Source organism: Sitodiplosis mosellana, unplaced genomic scaffold, assembly GCF_009176505.1.
Source record: "Sitodiplosis mosellana isolate CC-2019 unplaced genomic scaffold, AAFC_SMos_1.0 Smas_scaffold_27, whole genome shotgun sequence".
Taxonomy (NCBI): domain Eukaryota; kingdom Metazoa; phylum Arthropoda; class Insecta; order Diptera; family Cecidomyiidae; genus Sitodiplosis; species Sitodiplosis mosellana.
In genome coordinates, this window is record NW_022595269.1 from 642,541 (window position 1) to 658,794 (window position 16,254).

The following is a 16,254-nucleotide window of genomic DNA, read 5'->3' on the forward strand; positions in this document are numbered from 1 at the left end:
TTGAAAAAAAAAAACAAAGAGAATGAAAGAAAATCAAAAAAAAATGTTTATTGAAAATTGGTTTTCATAGAATTTATTATTAATTCAATTAATTAGATTGTGATGATTTGCATTTTTTTTTTAAAGCTGATGAAAAAAAATGTTCTTAGTTGTTACGGAAAATATTTGGTGTAGCTTTGAATTCGACCATTTCATCAACCTCGCCATTACAAAGGTTCACAATCAGACAAGTAACTAGACCTTGAGTCTCATGGAATGTGGCCGTTGTGTCCTTATCCAAAGTCACTTCTTTTTTGAATTCGTAATTTTTCACGCTGAAACCTTCTTTGAATTCCAATTGAATTTCGTACACAAAATCGGGTTTGATGAAAATCGGTCGTTGAAGTTTGACGGTGGCTTGTTGTTTCGTGCCAAATGCCAGTTGTTCAACGCTGTTGAAAACCATCTTTCCATCGGCATCTTGTGTTGTGTGTTTCCGAATGATGGTTAAGTTGGCCGATACAAGTTTTTCATTGACGCCACTGCCGGCATTTTCGAATAGACATCCACAGTAGAAACCGCCCAACAAAATCGGTTTATTGAAGGAAAATGTGGTTTTGTACGCACCAAAATGGAAATTGGCCAATGGTGTTTCAGCGAAAATTCGATTGCATTCAATTTTGGCGTCTTCGCTCCATTTCCGATACGGAACATCTCGTAATTCCTCGTTGAATCGCTTCGGCTTTGTGTCGGTCACTTTGCCAATGGTATACAGGATTTCTTCTCGTTCGTCTTCGGTGAAGAGATTCTTGTACGACTTGTAGCACACCATGAACTCTTCGATTGACATGACACCAAAGCGAATTTGATGTAATAAATTCACCGGTGGAGTTGCTGTCCCAACGAATGCCTCACGTAAATTCTTCTTATCCTCTGGATCGGTGCCATTTTCGGTGCAAAAATTCTTGGCCCATGCCACACAAGCGTTGAACACTTCGGTTTCTTTGCAGTTCAACGAATCCAATTGAAGAATGTTGTAAATCACCTCACGATTGCTGGCGATGAACCCATTCGATGCGAACACTTCGTCCGAATGCAAGCTGAGTTTTCGTTCGCAAGTCTCGATCAAATTCTCGCATCCATGCTTCATGGCCAGGTAATAACTTTGGCACACATTTTCATTGGACACCGTTTCGGTGAGGAAACCAATACATAAATCGACAAATTCCTCAACCAGTGATGCTTCGGCCAGTGTAAAAACGTGCTCAATATTTTCGTGTGTCAATTGAAAGTGTTTCAAATAGAAAAATTGAAGAAATTCCGTGAAAGCAGCCGCTGTCACTTCCTTTACCTAGGAGAGAAAGAAAATCGCAAAAAAAAACAAATAAAATTATTAGTGTGGAACAATGATGACAAACGAAGTGATGGAATATCAATGAAAACTGAAATGACTTTCTTTACTTCGATCATATTGCTGTTTTTGTCATCAAATTCACCAGCACCGTAGAATTGTGTTTCGTACTTTGGACTCAGTGCCGCCAACACACATTTGTGTGCCCAAATCTCTTCGTGGCCTACTTTGAATTTGATGTCACCAGTTTTGTCACGGTTTGAAAAAAGTCGTGAACTTGTTTGCATCGCCAGCAAATTTGTACGCTGTTTCACCACTTTTTTCGTTGAAATGTCCGATGATGCGTCGACCAGCTTCGATTCATCTCTTTTGACTGAAGCGAATACATGCAGTCGTTCAGAGGATGTGCCATTGGTATCTGGAATGATCATGATTTTTTTCATTAGAGATTTTCGAAAAAAAAATCAAATAAAATCACATTTTTGAGGTTTACGACATTTGACAGTGTCAAATTGACCCCAACAAAAACCACCACAAAATTGATTGCATGATGTTTCTATATGTGTCGGCCCGGCCGGTATGATTCGGAATCACAAACAAAACAAATTAATACATACTGGAATGAGTTTGGAAATTAAACTGGAAACTCATGGCCAGAGAGTTTATATGGATGCAAATGTAATTTTCAGTTGGTTTTATGAAAAAAAAAATTAAATCCAGAACCGAGTACGAAACAGAAGTGCAACTTGTTTGACACTTTTCAATGTTTATGTTCAACGATATCTGCGATGTACTTGTTGTTGTTGGTTTCCATAAGCCACTTGACATTTCGTTGACAGCTGGAATATTGGTATATGCGCCGACTGCTCTATTCACTAGCGCCAATTTCAAAGTGAGAACGAATGGAAATTACTTTTTTCATTTATTCTTTTCTTTATACAAGTAAAAACGTTCGATTTCGAATGTTTACAAATTTGAAAGGAAAAAATCTGGATTCACTATTTCTAAATAAACTTAACTTATATAAAATCCAGCATTTTTCAGTTTCATTAGCGCGAATAAATTGAGCGATTAGTTCATTTTACAGTGATTTCCTTTTTACCAATATTTTATTCTATCAAAATGTGGAAAAGCTGTGAATTTGAATTTCGGAACCAATTGGTTTCTGAAGAAGTATAAGGAAACTCCAACGATTGTCACTGATGCCAAAATCCACGTTTTGGGATTGTGAACAATTTTTTGAAGATAGGTTTTTCTATCAAATCGACTGAGACTGAGCTGAGTGATATTTCCATGGTCATGAAATTTAATCACAATATCATGGTCAACTCTAACTGTATTTGCCAATCGGTGAATAAAGACAGGTTCGTGCACATCGTTTCGATAGCTCATCGAAATTACGTAAGTGTAATTGGGCCGCAGCAAAATTGGTCTGTTTAGTTCAACGTAGCGTTCATGGAGTATCCTTCCTTTGGAACATTTTCTACTTATTACTCCGGACCCATAATCAAACGTCACTTCTTGATTATAGCGTTCAGTCACATTTTCAGATTTTGCTTCAGTAATTGTGACCGTAAACGATTCACCATCGAAGCCCGAACATTCGTAATAGAAACCATTCAATACAACGCGTCGATTGCAGGTGAATGTTATTTTTTCGGACCCTCTGGGGTTATATTCATCATTGGTTTTGTCAGAAGATGAATATCGTGAACAGAGCAATTGATTACCTCTGCCTGACTTCGGATTGTAATACCGTGGTGTCCAATTGAACTTTTTCTCTATAAAATCCAATTTACGGTTGACCATACACATGATTTCCTCCATTTCGGCGGCCGTGAATAGTCCACGACATGATCTGATGCATTCGGTTGCTTTGTCTACTGTCATTGAACTAAAACGAATTTGATAGATTAAGTCATCCAGCTGGGCTCGTAGATTTTCGAGTATTTTTGAATCTTTTTGGTTGCGATCACAAGCCGCTTTTGCCCATGCGATGCACGCATCAAAAATGTCTTTTTCTTCACAGACCAACGAATCAAATTTCAGAATTGTTAGCAGCATCGAATACGGAAAATCCAAAAAACTTGACGATTTAAATGTTGCTTCTGCATTGACACAGATCTCATCTTCGCAAAACGCCTTCAGTGCATCCGCCTCGTACAGTAGCGCCAATTGGTGTCCATAAAATATTTTGTCCATTGTAAACGATTTGATTAGGAATTGTTCACACTTCGTAAAAACATCCTTCGATAACGATTGTTTGGCAAAGTGAATAACACCCTCAATATTTTCCATTGTTAGGGTTACATCGTCCATGTAGAAAAATTGTAAGAATTCCTTAAACGCAGCGACTGTCACTTGTGAATTGGTCATATCAACATTTCCAGTCTCTGGTAGCGAGCTATTGAACGTTATGTTCAGCCATGGGCTCAATCCGGTTAAAAGGAATTTGTGACCTGGCACTCGATCGCCATCAAACACAAACCAAACATCAGCACCATCCGGATTCAAATATGAACTTTGAATCGTTTGCAAGAGAACACTTTTATTGTCTGACATTTCGATAGCTGGCAGAAAAAGGAAAAATAGTGGAGTTTAGAATACAGCCAAAAAAAAACAATTTTTATACACAAACTATGCTGGGAATATACCAGCATGCAAATATACGGGAATGAAGCTAAAATATACAAAAATAAATTTCATTTCAAACAAAAGGTACATTACCTTCAAACGAAGTGGCCAATATGTTGAGAGGAAATAACTTAGAATTGTTAAAATGTTAATTTAATCAAAATAATAGTACGTTTTATAAACACACGTATGTTTTTTAGGCTCTTTTTAATAGATAGTTTGGCACTTGTGATTGTCAGCAAATCAAGAATCGGTTGAAAAAATGGAAATGTAATGAAAATGAACCAAAATAACTCCGTATGATGAAAATGTGAAAGAACCGTTTGAAATTCAAGCAACGATCTGCAAGAGTCGAGCACAAAATGTTAACTAATTCGAAAAATACATCTGACTACGACTGTTAAGTAGCAACTCTGGCTGTAGGATGTATCTTTTCCAAGAAAAAACAATTAGGAAATACAGGAGCGGACCAAATGACAAATGTGACACATCTCATTTGCCATTAATGATTAGTGTGGCAACAGCAAGATTGGTCTCAATTATCTAAGGGAGATGGTCTAGTTATGAGACGGGTTTTGTTTTAGATTTAAAAAAAATTCTGTGGCTTTCAAAAATGGAAAGTTAGAGTTCTATCATGTAGCTTATGTCCAGACGCAACTTTTTTCCGATGAAAGTTTATTGATTCCAGTTACTCGAAAAAAAATTTGACCAATTTTGTGAGGACTATTTTTTTGGCCCCAAAAAAATTTTGGTCCAGTTATGAGACACCCAGAAAAATTGAATACAAGTAAATAAATATGAAGGAAACTCATCATAAAATGTTCAAATATTATTCTTTATTTATTATAAAGGCCTTCAATGGCTTAAATATAGAAAATTGGGCCTTTAATGGCCTTACATGCTTCAAAACGGACATGGTTTCCGGAGAAGTCAATTCAGCACTTCCCATCGGTTTTCGTCCACGATTCGACTTTGGTTTTGGAGTTTTGCCTTGTAGAGGGCCAACCGCATCCAAAACCGACGAAGTGTTGCTTGCAAGAGACATTAGTGACACCGAGCTGGATAGTTCAGAGGGCTCAGATGTTAACACCTCTTCTTCACGACCAACAGGATCAATGGCATCGTTGAAAACAATACGTCGCTGGTCGTCTTCGGTGATATCAGCATCAATAGCCACTTCTATGTCATTTTGTTCAACGGCTTGGACAAAGTTAGCGTCAGTAAAGATGTCCGGATTATATGGAGCAATGCCCGTTGCAATGAAGCTTTTTTGGAGGAGACATGGCTGAAAATCCGAGAATATTAGTTAAAATACAATTGTAATTGCATATAAATGCGTTTTGACAACAAAAATGACGAAATATGACGTTTCTATATGCTTTCAGTGCAAAATCTAGAGTGTCTCATAACTGGGCAACACGGTGTCTTATAACCGGATCGAGACGCCATTTTGAACATTACTCACAAAAAATTTTCCACAACACATAATCGAACAATCCGAACTAGAATCACAAAATATAATCAAAATACAACATTTTAATGCATTACACTCACCTTTTTAACTTGATTTTCACAAAAAATTGGCACTATGAAAAATATTCCAAATCATTTTTTCACACGATTTTCAACACGATGTTTGGTGCGTATACAAGCAATGCGTCTATTCACTTCGGTGTTCGCCTAAAAACTGGCGGACATCAAATAAAGAACATTGACAGTTCTCATACCAACATTTCCATAGCGCATGACAGAAATAATTGACTGTCTCATAACTGGCGCTGTCTCATAACTAGACCATCTCCCTTACATAGCAAATAGCGTTTTCTTTGAGAATTCCGAGATCGCAATTTCCACAAAAAATTTGAATGGGAAAAATGTTGCCTGTTTAGATACAATTTCAATAAAACTCACCTGGAATTTACAAGGAGCAATGATGAAATTCGATGGGAATTGTATTATTAAGACAAAATAGTAAAAGCAACCACAAAATTTATTGCATGATGTTTCTATGTGCCGGCGCAGCCAATAGGTGGTGTTTCAGTTTCAGAGACCACAAACAAAAATTAATTCCAGAACCGAGTATGAAACAGAAGTGCAACTTGTTTGAATGACAATTTTCAATGTTTATGTTCAACGATGTCTGCGATGTACTTCTTGTTGTTGGTTTTCATAAACTACTTGACATTTCAAAATGAAAACGAATGGAAATTATTTCATTCATTTATATTTTTTTCTTTATTCAAAAGTAAGAAAAGGTCGATTTCGAATGATTACAAATTTGAATGAAAAAAATCTGATATCACTACTTTTAAATAAACTAAACTTAGAGCGATTAGTTCATTTAACTGTTATTTTCCGTTTCGTCACGACTCCATCGTATCAACACGTAAAAATTCTTTTCTTCTAGCGTTACATTTCAATTGAATGAACTAAAATAAACAAGTGAATTTTCAAAAAGAAAATTTGGGTGAAATCACATTTTTAAATAGATGCACCATGAAATTTTCTGATTGATGATTTTCCAATACGTCTGGAAATGGTAAAATTTCTGATTTCAAAAGGTTTGAAGATGGTAAAATGTTCAATTTCGGAACCCATTGGTTTCTGAAGAAGTATAACGAAACTCCAACCATTGATACCAGAATCCACGTTTTGGGATTGTGAACAATTTTTTGAAGATAGGTTTTTCTATCAAATCGACTGAGACTGAGCTGAGTGATTACTCCACGGTTATGAAATTTAATCACAATGTCGTGATCAACTCTAACTTTAGTTGCTAATTCACCGTTAAGTGCACGAATGTAAACTTTATTTTTGAATCTCATCGCAATCACGTAATTGTAATTGGGCCGCAATAAAATTGCTTTGTTCAACTGAATGTATCCTTTATGAAGTGTCACTCGTCTGATATTCCAACCATCATAATGCTCATCATATTGCTCATAATTTCTATACGTTCCATTGACAGGAAAATCAATAACCATTTGATCATTATAGCGTTCAATCACATTTTCAGTGGACGTAGATTTTACTTCGCCAATTGTGACCGTAACCAGTGCTGCACCATAGCTCGTACTTTCACAATAGAAACCATTCAATACAACGCGACGATTGCAAGTCAATGCAAGTGTTTCGATTGTTTCGAAGGCATATTCGTCGTCAGCCATATCAAAACGTTTATATCGACAGCAGAGCAACTGATGGTCTCTGTCTCCGTTCAACTTCGGATTATAATACCGTGGTGTCCAATTGAACTTTTTTACTTGAAAATCAGATGCACGACCAACCATACACATGATTTCTTCTAGTTCGGTTGCCGTGAATAAGCCGTGACATGATCTGATGCATGCGGCCGCTTCTTCTTTTGTCATTGAACTGAATCGAATTTGATAAATTAAGTCCTTAAGTTGAGCTCGTAGATTTTCGGCTTTTGTTGAAACTTGCTGGTTTCGATCACAAGCCGCTTTTGCCCATGCGATACACGCATCAAAAATGTCTTTTTCTTCACAGACCAATGAATCACATTCCAAAATTGGTTTCAGCATCGAATACGGAAAATCCAAAAAACTTGATGATTTAAATGTCGATTCTGCATTGACACAAATCTCATTTTCACAGAACGCCCTCAATTCATCCGCCTCGTACAGTAGCGCCAATTGGTATCCATAGAACATTTTATCCATTGTTAACGATCTGATTAGAAATTGTTCACATTTCGCAAAAATATCTTTCGATAATGATTGTTTGGCCAAATGAAAAACACCCTCAATATTATCTATTGTAAGCGTTACATTTTCCAAGTAAAAAAATTGTAAAAATTCTTTAAACGCAGCGACTGTCACTTGTGAATTGGTCATATCAACATTTCCAGTCTCCGGCAGTGATCCATTGAACATTGTGTTTAGCCATGGGCTAGTGGCAGTTAATACAAATTTGTGCCCAGGAACATGATCATCGTCAAAATCGAACCAAACATCAGCACCATCCGGATTCAAATATAAACTTTGAATCTTTTGCAAGAGACCACTTCTATTGTCTGACATTTCGATAGGCTAGAAAAGAAACAAACTAGTTTAGATTAGAAGAGGACTATAATACAGCTAAAATGATACACGAAAGCACTATTATCTGCTAAAAAACTGATTAGTGCAGAAAGGTAAAATATTGAAATACCACATTACCTCAAAATAAAACACCAATCACTTGTATAGATAAAATAAAGTTGAATTAAAATCAAAATAATGATTTGTTTTATCAGCACTCGTGTGTTGTAATGCCTTTCTTGATAAATTGTTTGACACTTGTGATTGTGGAACGTCAAAACCGCCTTGACAGATCGATTCCATTCAGGGTTGTCCTACAAATTGGAAAGATTCAAATGAACGATTCAGTGAAACATTCACAGACAAATATAATATTGGCAACTGTTTTATTTTTTCAAAAGACTCGATATTTTTTATTGATGTAAATTGTTTTCAAGAGTAGAAAATCGATTAATTTTGTTTTTTAATTGAATGGCTTAATTTTGAATCATGTTTAAATACCAGAAATATTCGGCATTCGTTGGGATCTTTGATATAGAGACATCCTTCCTTGGCGTAGATGCGATTTTCGGCAACAAGCTGGTTGAATCGTTCATCGGTGAGTTTTCCAAGCTGAACTAAACCAACCACCGAATGCGTCAATTCATCAGCAAATCTTTTTGCATCGCAATATTTACATGAAACCATATGCTTTGCTCGATGTGCGCCTTAAGAGATTCACCGTTCATATAGTCACATTCACGGCAATGGTTATGGCTTTTCCATGCGACTTGACAGCACTGGCTCGTCACAAAATTTGCAATCAACAAAAGGATCGTCATCTTCATAGTCATCATAATCATAGTCGTTATAATGCGGAGATGAATCACCAAACGAAAATGCCATTGTTCACTGAAAATTTGCAATGGAGCGAAATTAAATCGATATAAAGGTTGTTTTTAGTTATTATTAATTTTTTCATCGAATCAATATCATATTGTGTGGAATCGAACATGGAACAAATATGAAATTCAATTCAATCCACAAAATTATGCTAGCTAGCACAGCAAATGTTTTCAATAAATTTTTTGCTTCAATTCATGTTTCAATTCATCTTTCAATGTCCCAAAAACTGTCGATTTATTCTCAACTAGCCGATCCGCGGTCGCGCTGCTAATGAACTCCTTAGCACGATATGCAATGTAATTTGTTCAAGTTTTTGTAAGCGTCTTGTTCAAAAATTACATTTTGTCAACATGTTTACCATTCTTGTCAAAAGTGTTCCAAAGACTTACTAATGCACACAGTGAAAAAGTATAAAAGTCCAGAACTCACATTCAATTTGAACAAAATTCCACTTTTTGGTAAATGATTTGCCGCTTGGATTAAATTTTTGATCACTTTATTGAATAGTTTTTGAATGATTTACTTCGATAAAAATATCTCTGATGTAAGAAATGACATGTCAAGTCGATATTACATGGACGAATGAATAACAAGTATCAAGTTTATAATAATCAGAAAATGCTCACTTTGCCATACTGAGATTTGCATATGCAATATATATTTATGTATATTGAATGCTAGCACAAAACGACGAAGCGTTTGTTTGTATACAAAACCGCTGAATTGAACACTTTTAGCCGATAATTATACGAGCATCAGTTGAACTATGAACACGATCAATGTGTTGAGCCTTTCATGTAAATGACATTTTGCTGATTGTGTGCGTTTGTGCATATACTATCAATGCAAAGCTATTTTTGTTCGTCGGCGACGTCGGCTCGACATACACACACATATGCAAACAAAATACATTCGGAAATAATTTGTTATGTCTGTGAATTTTTCTCTTCATTCCTTCATTTCTTTCGTTTTTTCTTTGTAAACAAATCTCCGGCAAAGTGTGTAATGCAAACAATACGCTAATTACGCAATTCGTGATTCTTTTACGGCATTACAATACATTCATTCGAAAAATATGGTGCATCGTGATATAAAAAGCAAAAATATCATGTTGTTCGATGATAAGAGTTGTTGTAAGTTGGCTGATTTTGATTTGACGTTGAAAGATGAGACGAAATAATTTTTCCAGCAAAAATTCCAGTAGTTTCGCTACATGAACACTGTTTTGAGAAATTTGATTGTTAGGAATGAAAAAAAAAAACAGATGAATGATTTCTGATGAAAAATTTATTCATTTACTTTATTCAGAAAAAAACAATCGAGCTCAAAACTGTTCTTAAAGATAATCGATATTTGGTATTCAGCTTTTGGCATAAATCCGCTTTTTATTTGGCAAGGGATGTTTTGAAAAGGAGATTTTTTTCTTAGATTTTTAACAGTTTTCTTATTTGAATTTGATCCAGGAATGTTCTTCATCAGAATAGAAAATGTCCCGTAATTTTGATTGATATTATTTGTTCTAAAAAAAATCAATGACTTGGAATATAGTGAATAAAAGAGTGCATGAGCTATATGATATATGAGAATAAAATGCGATAGTCCGAGCAGCGCTGAACGAGTGTAGTAGACTGTGTGCTATTTTCATCTATGCTGCTGATAAACGATGCAATTTAGAACCACAGCAATGGCTTGCGAATGAGTTTCTGAATGAGATTTTTCCTGTCAAATCGGCTGAGACTGAGCGACGAGATGATTCCTCTCGTCTGACTGAACTTGATCAAAATATCAAAATCAATTACAACACTGGATTTATAAACACCGTCATTGTACAATTGTGGATATGCTTCGGCCTCTTCTAGTTCCGGTTGGAATGTGATTTTAATAACATAAATGTACTTTGGCCGAAGTAGAATCGCTTTGTTTAGTATAAATTCGGCTTCAAAAAACGTTGGATTGGCTTGCAATCCTATAATCCATTCTTTAAAATCCAGCATTGTTTCTTCGTTGTATCGTTCAACCGGATCATCGCCATTGCATCTCTTCTCAATGATCTCAACATTTGCGGCTTTCATCGCAACTTGTGTGCATTCACAGTTGAAACTACGCAAAAGAACACGTCGATTGCAAGTAAATGAAGTTATTTCCACTTCCTGGACCTTATATCTGTTCGGGTCACTGTCTCGAAACATGAATCGTCGACACTCCAAACGATGTCCGTTGTCCCATTGAAGGTTAAAATATCGTGGTGTCCAGTTGAACTTGTTCACTTCGTTGCATTTCTTCACTGACTTTGATGCTGTCATGCGAATAATTTCTTCCAATTCATCTGCGGTGAAAAAACCTGGACACGAACCGATGCAAGCGGCGACTTCTTCATTGGTCATGGAAACAAAGCGAATTTGATGAACAGTGTCTTTGAGTTGTGCTCGTAAATTGGTTGCTTTTGACGGATCTTCGTCATTCCGTTTACAAGCCGCTTTTGCCCATGCAATACAGGCATTGAACACGTCTTTCTCTTCACAAGCCAAGGCATCGCACTGTAAAATCTGTTGCAAAAATTCATATGGGAAATCCATAAAGCTCGACGATCGCAACACCTCTTCGGCATTCACACAAATTTCATCTTCACAGATTTTCTTCAGTTTGGACGCACCATAACGCAATGCCAACTGATATCCAAAACACATTGTATCGGTTGTTATGGATTTTACAAGGAATTCTTCACATTCAATGAAAATGTGATCTGATAGCGATTGCTTTGCCAAATCAATAACACTTTCAATATTTGCCATCGTTAACTTCACTTTGTCGGTGTAGAAAAACTGTAAAAATTCTTTGAATGCGGTGGATGTGACCTTTGCACGCGTCATATCCACTTCGTTTCCCTCGGGCAATGAACCGAAAAACATTGTTTTCATCCATGGACTCGTCGTAGTCAATATCAGCTTATGGGCTGGCACTCGGGCATCGTCAAACACGAACCATACATCGGCATCCTCCTCGTTTAGATACAGCAATTCGATTCGTTTTGAACAATTATTCGAAATTGATGACATTTTGATGGATTCTGTGAATGTGGGAAAAGAATGAAATTTTGATTCAATCGTCACAATGAAATTTTCTTTGGTTTGGTATCATTTTTCTACCGATATTATGATTTTTCAAATAATTTTGAATTAAAAATGATTTTCCGTAAACCAAAGGTTTGCCATAAAATGAGTCAAAATTATCACTAACAGTATGGAATCATTTTTACTCCGGTAAAAATGTTTGAACATAAAATTTTTCTTCTAGTTCAACTTTCTTTCAATTAAACGTCATTTTGCTAAAGATCTTTAAGGTTTTACGAAAATTTGTTTAAAACATTTTAAATTTCTTCGATTTTTTTTGTTCGTTTTCACACACTTTTAGGGATCAAAGTCTACACTTACACCAGATTGCGCAATAATTTATGCGTATTATATCACTTTTTATACAAAAACACACTTGTGCGATTCGAATGACACTGGAAAATTTGACGACTTCACTTTTTTCTCATTGAGCTCTTATGTGTAGCTTGAAGAGAGCCAATTGAATGATGACAAATTGAAAATTGATTCTTTTTTCTGTTTCAAAGTTTTTAAATAACCAATTTTTTCTTAAATATTTACTTATTTTACCAATGGAATCGTTTTACTTGTTAAAGAAATTACAAATTGAATTGTTTTAGTTTGTAAATTGGAAATTGAATGAATGATCACATATGCGGCGAATGAGTTGCTGCGTTAATTGTCACTCTCTATGGAATGAAGGTTCGCTTGAGTTGCAAACGATGGAATAACGCAAAAAGGAGAACATAAGTACATGTTCACTATTCTGTGGCGATTAAGTGTGTATGTGCGTTTCGGAAACATTCGTCGTTGGCGACGTCACCCAAGTAAATTCTGTTGTTTTTAGTTGTACTATATTTGTCGATGAAACTTCATATACTGTTCCTCACTCTCACTTTCGCTCTCTTTTGGATAAACTGCGTGATACACAGTCTGAATATATGCAAAATCAACATAAATGTATTTGTAATGAAAACCGGTGTACATGTTTGTCAATGCAAGGCATGTTCTGGGCAACACAACGGAAAAGTGTTGCAACACATAGAAATGATATAATATTCGATTTGCACATAATTCCGAAGTTGGAGATCTCAATTATCTACATAGGAAATAGCGTCAAGAATTCACAGAGGTCATTTGAATACAATTTTGATAAAACCCATTTGGAATTTATAAGAAGCAATTGTGAAATTTATAAAAAATCGGATTTTATTTATCCGATAAAAAATCGGATCAGTTATTCAGAATTGCATTGTTTTTGTTCTTTGTGAAATTTAATTCTTTTTTATCACGACTAGTGACATCCCATCGTGTTGAATCAAATCGCCGAAGACTTCATATTCGTCACATAGAAAGAGTGTCAGGAGAGAATTGAGTGAACATGAGTACTTTCAATGAAAGTTCACACACACCATCGCATGTATTTTATTCACTGCTTCGTCGCCTCCGTTGTGACAGCACGAGCACATTCTTTTCGTCGTTGACATCCGAGGTGGTCACAGTCATTTGTCATTCCCAAATTCATTTCAATTCTTCTATGAATAAAATCAAAGTTTTTTTTCTTCTCAAGGCGAATTTTCTGTTGTCATTTTCCGCGTAACTGATAAGAGATAACGACTTATTATTAGTGTATTCAACAAATTTGTAGTACTTTGCTGAAGACAGGTATTGCATATCTCTTATTGCAATCCAGTATTATTCAGTCGGTTTGTGTGATAATAGCCTTTGATGTATCGTGCCTATAGCAATATAATATTTGTTGTACTACAAACTGCACATTCTTTTAGCAATGAAATATTGGAAAAATGAATTTAAACTCCATGTTATAGTGTTGGTGTTTGAATATATTTAGAATTTTCGTTTTTCTTAACGAATTTTTTTTTTACATTTTCTGGGATGCTACTTATATCATATAGAGGGTGTTGGTTCTTCAATTTTTTTTTGTGAAAACCTATACAAGTTGTATAATATTTTCGGGATTTTTTGAATGCTGTGTAACTTAAAGCAAAGAGGGTAAATCAAATGCCGTTGAATTATAATCGTTGCCATGTCGTGTGTCCGATATGTCCGAAATATTTGCCAAAAAAATTAATTTATGCTGTAAAAACATACACGCCATCGTTATTTTCTGTCGATTCCATTGTATTTTGTTCTTGCTTTACCTGACGCTCTAGCCGCAGCGAATGAAGTTGCTTTTCCACCGTTCGATGAGCTGCTTGCAGATGCCGATGATGAGGCTTGAGATTTACCACTTTCGTTGCTTTGAGCAGATGCGGTTGCACTTGACATAGCCTGTTGATATCGATTTTTCTTGGTTAAAATACAATTCAACTCAATTGGCTTGGAAATTTTGTTATCAAAACTCGTGGCACTCGATTCATGTCATAATTTAGTCAATTACCTGCGCTTGTCCACATCCACATGATCCTGAAATGAAAGAAAATTATTTCATTTACTTGAAGTTCAACTGCGATATGTATGCAATGACGATTTATTTCACTACCTGCACCAGCTTGTGCTCCACATTTAGCACAGGCACCTACAATATTAGTACAGTGTTGATTAGCATTTAACCTTTTCCGTTCAATTTCATTGCATTTATTTGTAAATTGATCGATAGAACTTCTCTTGTTAGTTCGATTTACGTACCTGCGGTTGAACTTGCTGCTGCTTTAGCTTGGGATTGTGTATGAGCACTTCCACCTTTTGAGATAGCCGATGCTGCGGCTTTTGCTGAACAAAAAAGACGAGCATACAATTGAATGAATCGATGATGATCAAATTAAACTTGTTTTCATGGACTTACCTGCAGCTTGAGCTTGTGCAGCAGATTGACCTAAGGCGAATAGAGCGTTATAAAAAGGTAATTAGTTCAGAAACTGTCTAATTTAATTTAAATTTCTTGAGATTGCAAAACTGGGGTATGCTTAGATTAGATACTCATATCTCCTCATTTCATTAGAGCATACCCACTTTTTGTCAGAATATTTTCAACATGATGACAAATATTATCAACAAACTGCGCTGTAAATGGAAAATATTCAGCAATGAATGCTCTAACGGCATCTATACGGTAAAATTTGGAAGTATAAGTAAATTCTTTCGTCATAAGGTTTATCCAAATGTTGGAAATGGCATTTGTCAGAAATGACTTTTTAAACGTCATTCACACAGAGAAAAATAATTTGTTGTGAAAATCTCAGCATGTGTTGGAATTCGTCACATTACAATATTTTGCTACGCGAAAATGATTTTATTTTTCTCTGTGCATGATTCAAGTCAGTGATCTTCTGATAGGGACAAAAGCAATGCAAACTGAACTCTGAAACGTTTTGGATTTGCTAAATATATTACCATTGCACTTCACCGTGCTTGAATATTATAGGCAAATTTAGGGCGTGTTTAAGAGTAGCTACTTATGTCTACTCATTCGAGTAGAAATGATCATTAGATTTCACAACAAGTTTTATGAGTTTTAACACAAAATTAGAACTGATTTTAACGGCATTCAGTCGTTCAGTGGTTTTGAAGCTCAAAATTGAAGCCTATAAATCTTTGTGGTAAAATTGAATGTCACCAAAATTTTGATCAAAATTGTGAACGAATCAAGTGTCATAGCACACCTTGGCCTCGACTATTAGCGCTAGCTAATGCAGCTGCAGTTTAACTTGATTTGCCTCCAAAACCACATTGACCTATTTTGTGTAAAATTTAGATGAATGGGTGAGATTGAAAACAAGATATATTCTGGCAATTATATGAATGATACAAAAACGAAGATGTTTTTCAAAGTTTTATACTGCGTGTTTGCGCTGGTGTTTCACTTTAAAATTATACAATGAAAAGCTCTCATACCTTTGCTTTCTCCCTTGGCAGCGGCTGGAGAAAAAACGGTTGTTAGATGATCGCAATTAATGATTGATTATCAATCAAAGTAAACTGTTTTCATTCACTTACCAGCAGCCTGTGCAGCGGCTTTAGCAGTTGCCGAGCCGCCCGCTTGAGCTGAAATGAATGTAAATTACCCATTAGTTCTAGAATAATATTTCAAAAATGTCCAATTTGAGTTTTAAATCAAGCTCTCATACCTTTGCTTTCTCCCTTGGCAGCGGCTGGAAAAAAAACGGTTGTAAGATGATCGCAATTATTGATTGATTATCAATCAAAGTAAACTGCTTTCATTGACTTACCAGCAGCCTGTGCAGCGGCTTTAGCAGTTGCCAAGTCGCCCGCTTGAGCTGAAATGAATGTAAATTACCCATTAGTTCTAGAA

At 35.7% G+C, this 16,254-nt stretch overlaps 5 protein-coding genes across 7 annotated transcripts in view; all 5 read right to left on the bottom strand.

Moving 5' to 3' along the window:
* Nucleotides 1-23: 23 nt before the first annotated feature.
* Nucleotides 24-2,111, bottom strand: LOC129568895 (uncharacterized). Its single transcript, XM_055447225.1, has 3 exons — nucleotides 1,948-2,111; nucleotides 1,441-1,748; nucleotides 24-1,330 (listed from the first exon to the last, which is right to left on the bottom strand). The coding sequence occupies exons 1-3, from the start codon at nucleotides 1,979-1,981 to the stop codon at nucleotides 146-148; spliced, it is 1,527 nt and encodes a 508-aa protein (XP_055303200.1). The 5' UTR covers nucleotides 1,982-2,111; the 3' UTR covers nucleotides 24-145.
* A 529-nt stretch (nucleotides 2,112-2,640) lies between these two features.
* On the bottom strand, nucleotides 2,641-3,892 carry LOC129568885 (BTB/POZ domain-containing protein 19-like). The gene is made up of 2 exons (XM_055447212.1): nucleotides 2,825-3,892; nucleotides 2,641-2,664 (listed from the first exon to the last, which is right to left on the bottom strand). Exons 1-2 carry the CDS (start codon nucleotides 3,890-3,892, stop codon nucleotides 2,641-2,643), a joined length of 1,092 nt encoding a protein of 363 aa, XP_055303187.1.
* Nucleotides 3,893-6,175: 2,283 nt separating this feature from the next.
* On the bottom strand, nucleotides 6,176-9,456 carry LOC129568896 (BTB/POZ domain-containing protein 1-like). The gene is made up of 4 exons (XM_055447226.1): nucleotides 9,322-9,456; nucleotides 8,509-8,898; nucleotides 8,146-8,321; nucleotides 6,176-8,016 (listed from the first exon to the last, which is right to left on the bottom strand). The coding sequence occupies exon 4, from the start codon at nucleotides 8,005-8,007 to the stop codon at nucleotides 6,415-6,417; it is 1,593 nt and encodes a 530-aa protein (XP_055303201.1). The 5' UTR covers nucleotides 8,008-8,016; nucleotides 8,146-8,321; nucleotides 8,509-8,898; nucleotides 9,322-9,456; the 3' UTR covers nucleotides 6,176-6,414.
* A 705-nt stretch (nucleotides 9,457-10,161) lies between these two features.
* LOC129568859 (kelch-like protein 38) lies at nucleotides 10,162-12,709 on the bottom strand. The gene is made up of 2 exons (XM_055447188.1): nucleotides 12,324-12,709; nucleotides 10,162-11,959 (listed from the first exon to the last, which is right to left on the bottom strand). Exon 2 carries the CDS (start codon nucleotides 11,946-11,948, stop codon nucleotides 10,563-10,565), a length of 1,386 nt encoding a protein of 461 aa, XP_055303163.1. The 5' UTR covers nucleotides 11,949-11,959; nucleotides 12,324-12,709; the 3' UTR covers nucleotides 10,162-10,562.
* Nucleotides 12,710-13,965: 1,256 nt separating this feature from the next.
* LOC129568898 (pneumococcal serine-rich repeat protein-like) overlaps nucleotides 13,966-16,254 on the bottom strand; it is a 5,971-nt gene continuing 3,682 nt past the window's right edge. Inside the window, exons 10-19 of one of the 3 annotated variants that reach the window (XM_055447232.1) lie at nucleotides 16,172-16,219; nucleotides 16,070-16,093; nucleotides 15,939-15,986; nucleotides 15,837-15,860; nucleotides 14,788-14,817; nucleotides 14,631-14,714; nucleotides 14,485-14,520; nucleotides 14,383-14,408; nucleotides 14,144-14,273; nucleotides 13,966-14,079 (exon numbers count right to left, since the gene is read on the bottom strand). In XM_055447232.1, the coding sequence (XP_055303207.1) occupies nucleotides 14,075-14,079; nucleotides 14,144-14,273; nucleotides 14,383-14,408; nucleotides 14,485-14,520; nucleotides 14,631-14,714; nucleotides 14,788-14,817; nucleotides 15,837-15,860; nucleotides 15,939-15,986; nucleotides 16,070-16,093; nucleotides 16,172-16,219 (455 nt within the window). In that variant the 3' untranslated portion in view covers nucleotides 13,966-14,074. The remainder of the gene's footprint in view (nucleotides 14,080-14,143; nucleotides 14,274-14,382; nucleotides 14,409-14,484; nucleotides 14,521-14,630; nucleotides 14,715-14,787; nucleotides 14,818-15,836; nucleotides 15,861-15,938; nucleotides 15,987-16,069; nucleotides 16,094-16,171; nucleotides 16,220-16,254) is intronic. The other 2 variants (XM_055447230.1, XM_055447233.1) reach the window with 2 other exon arrangements.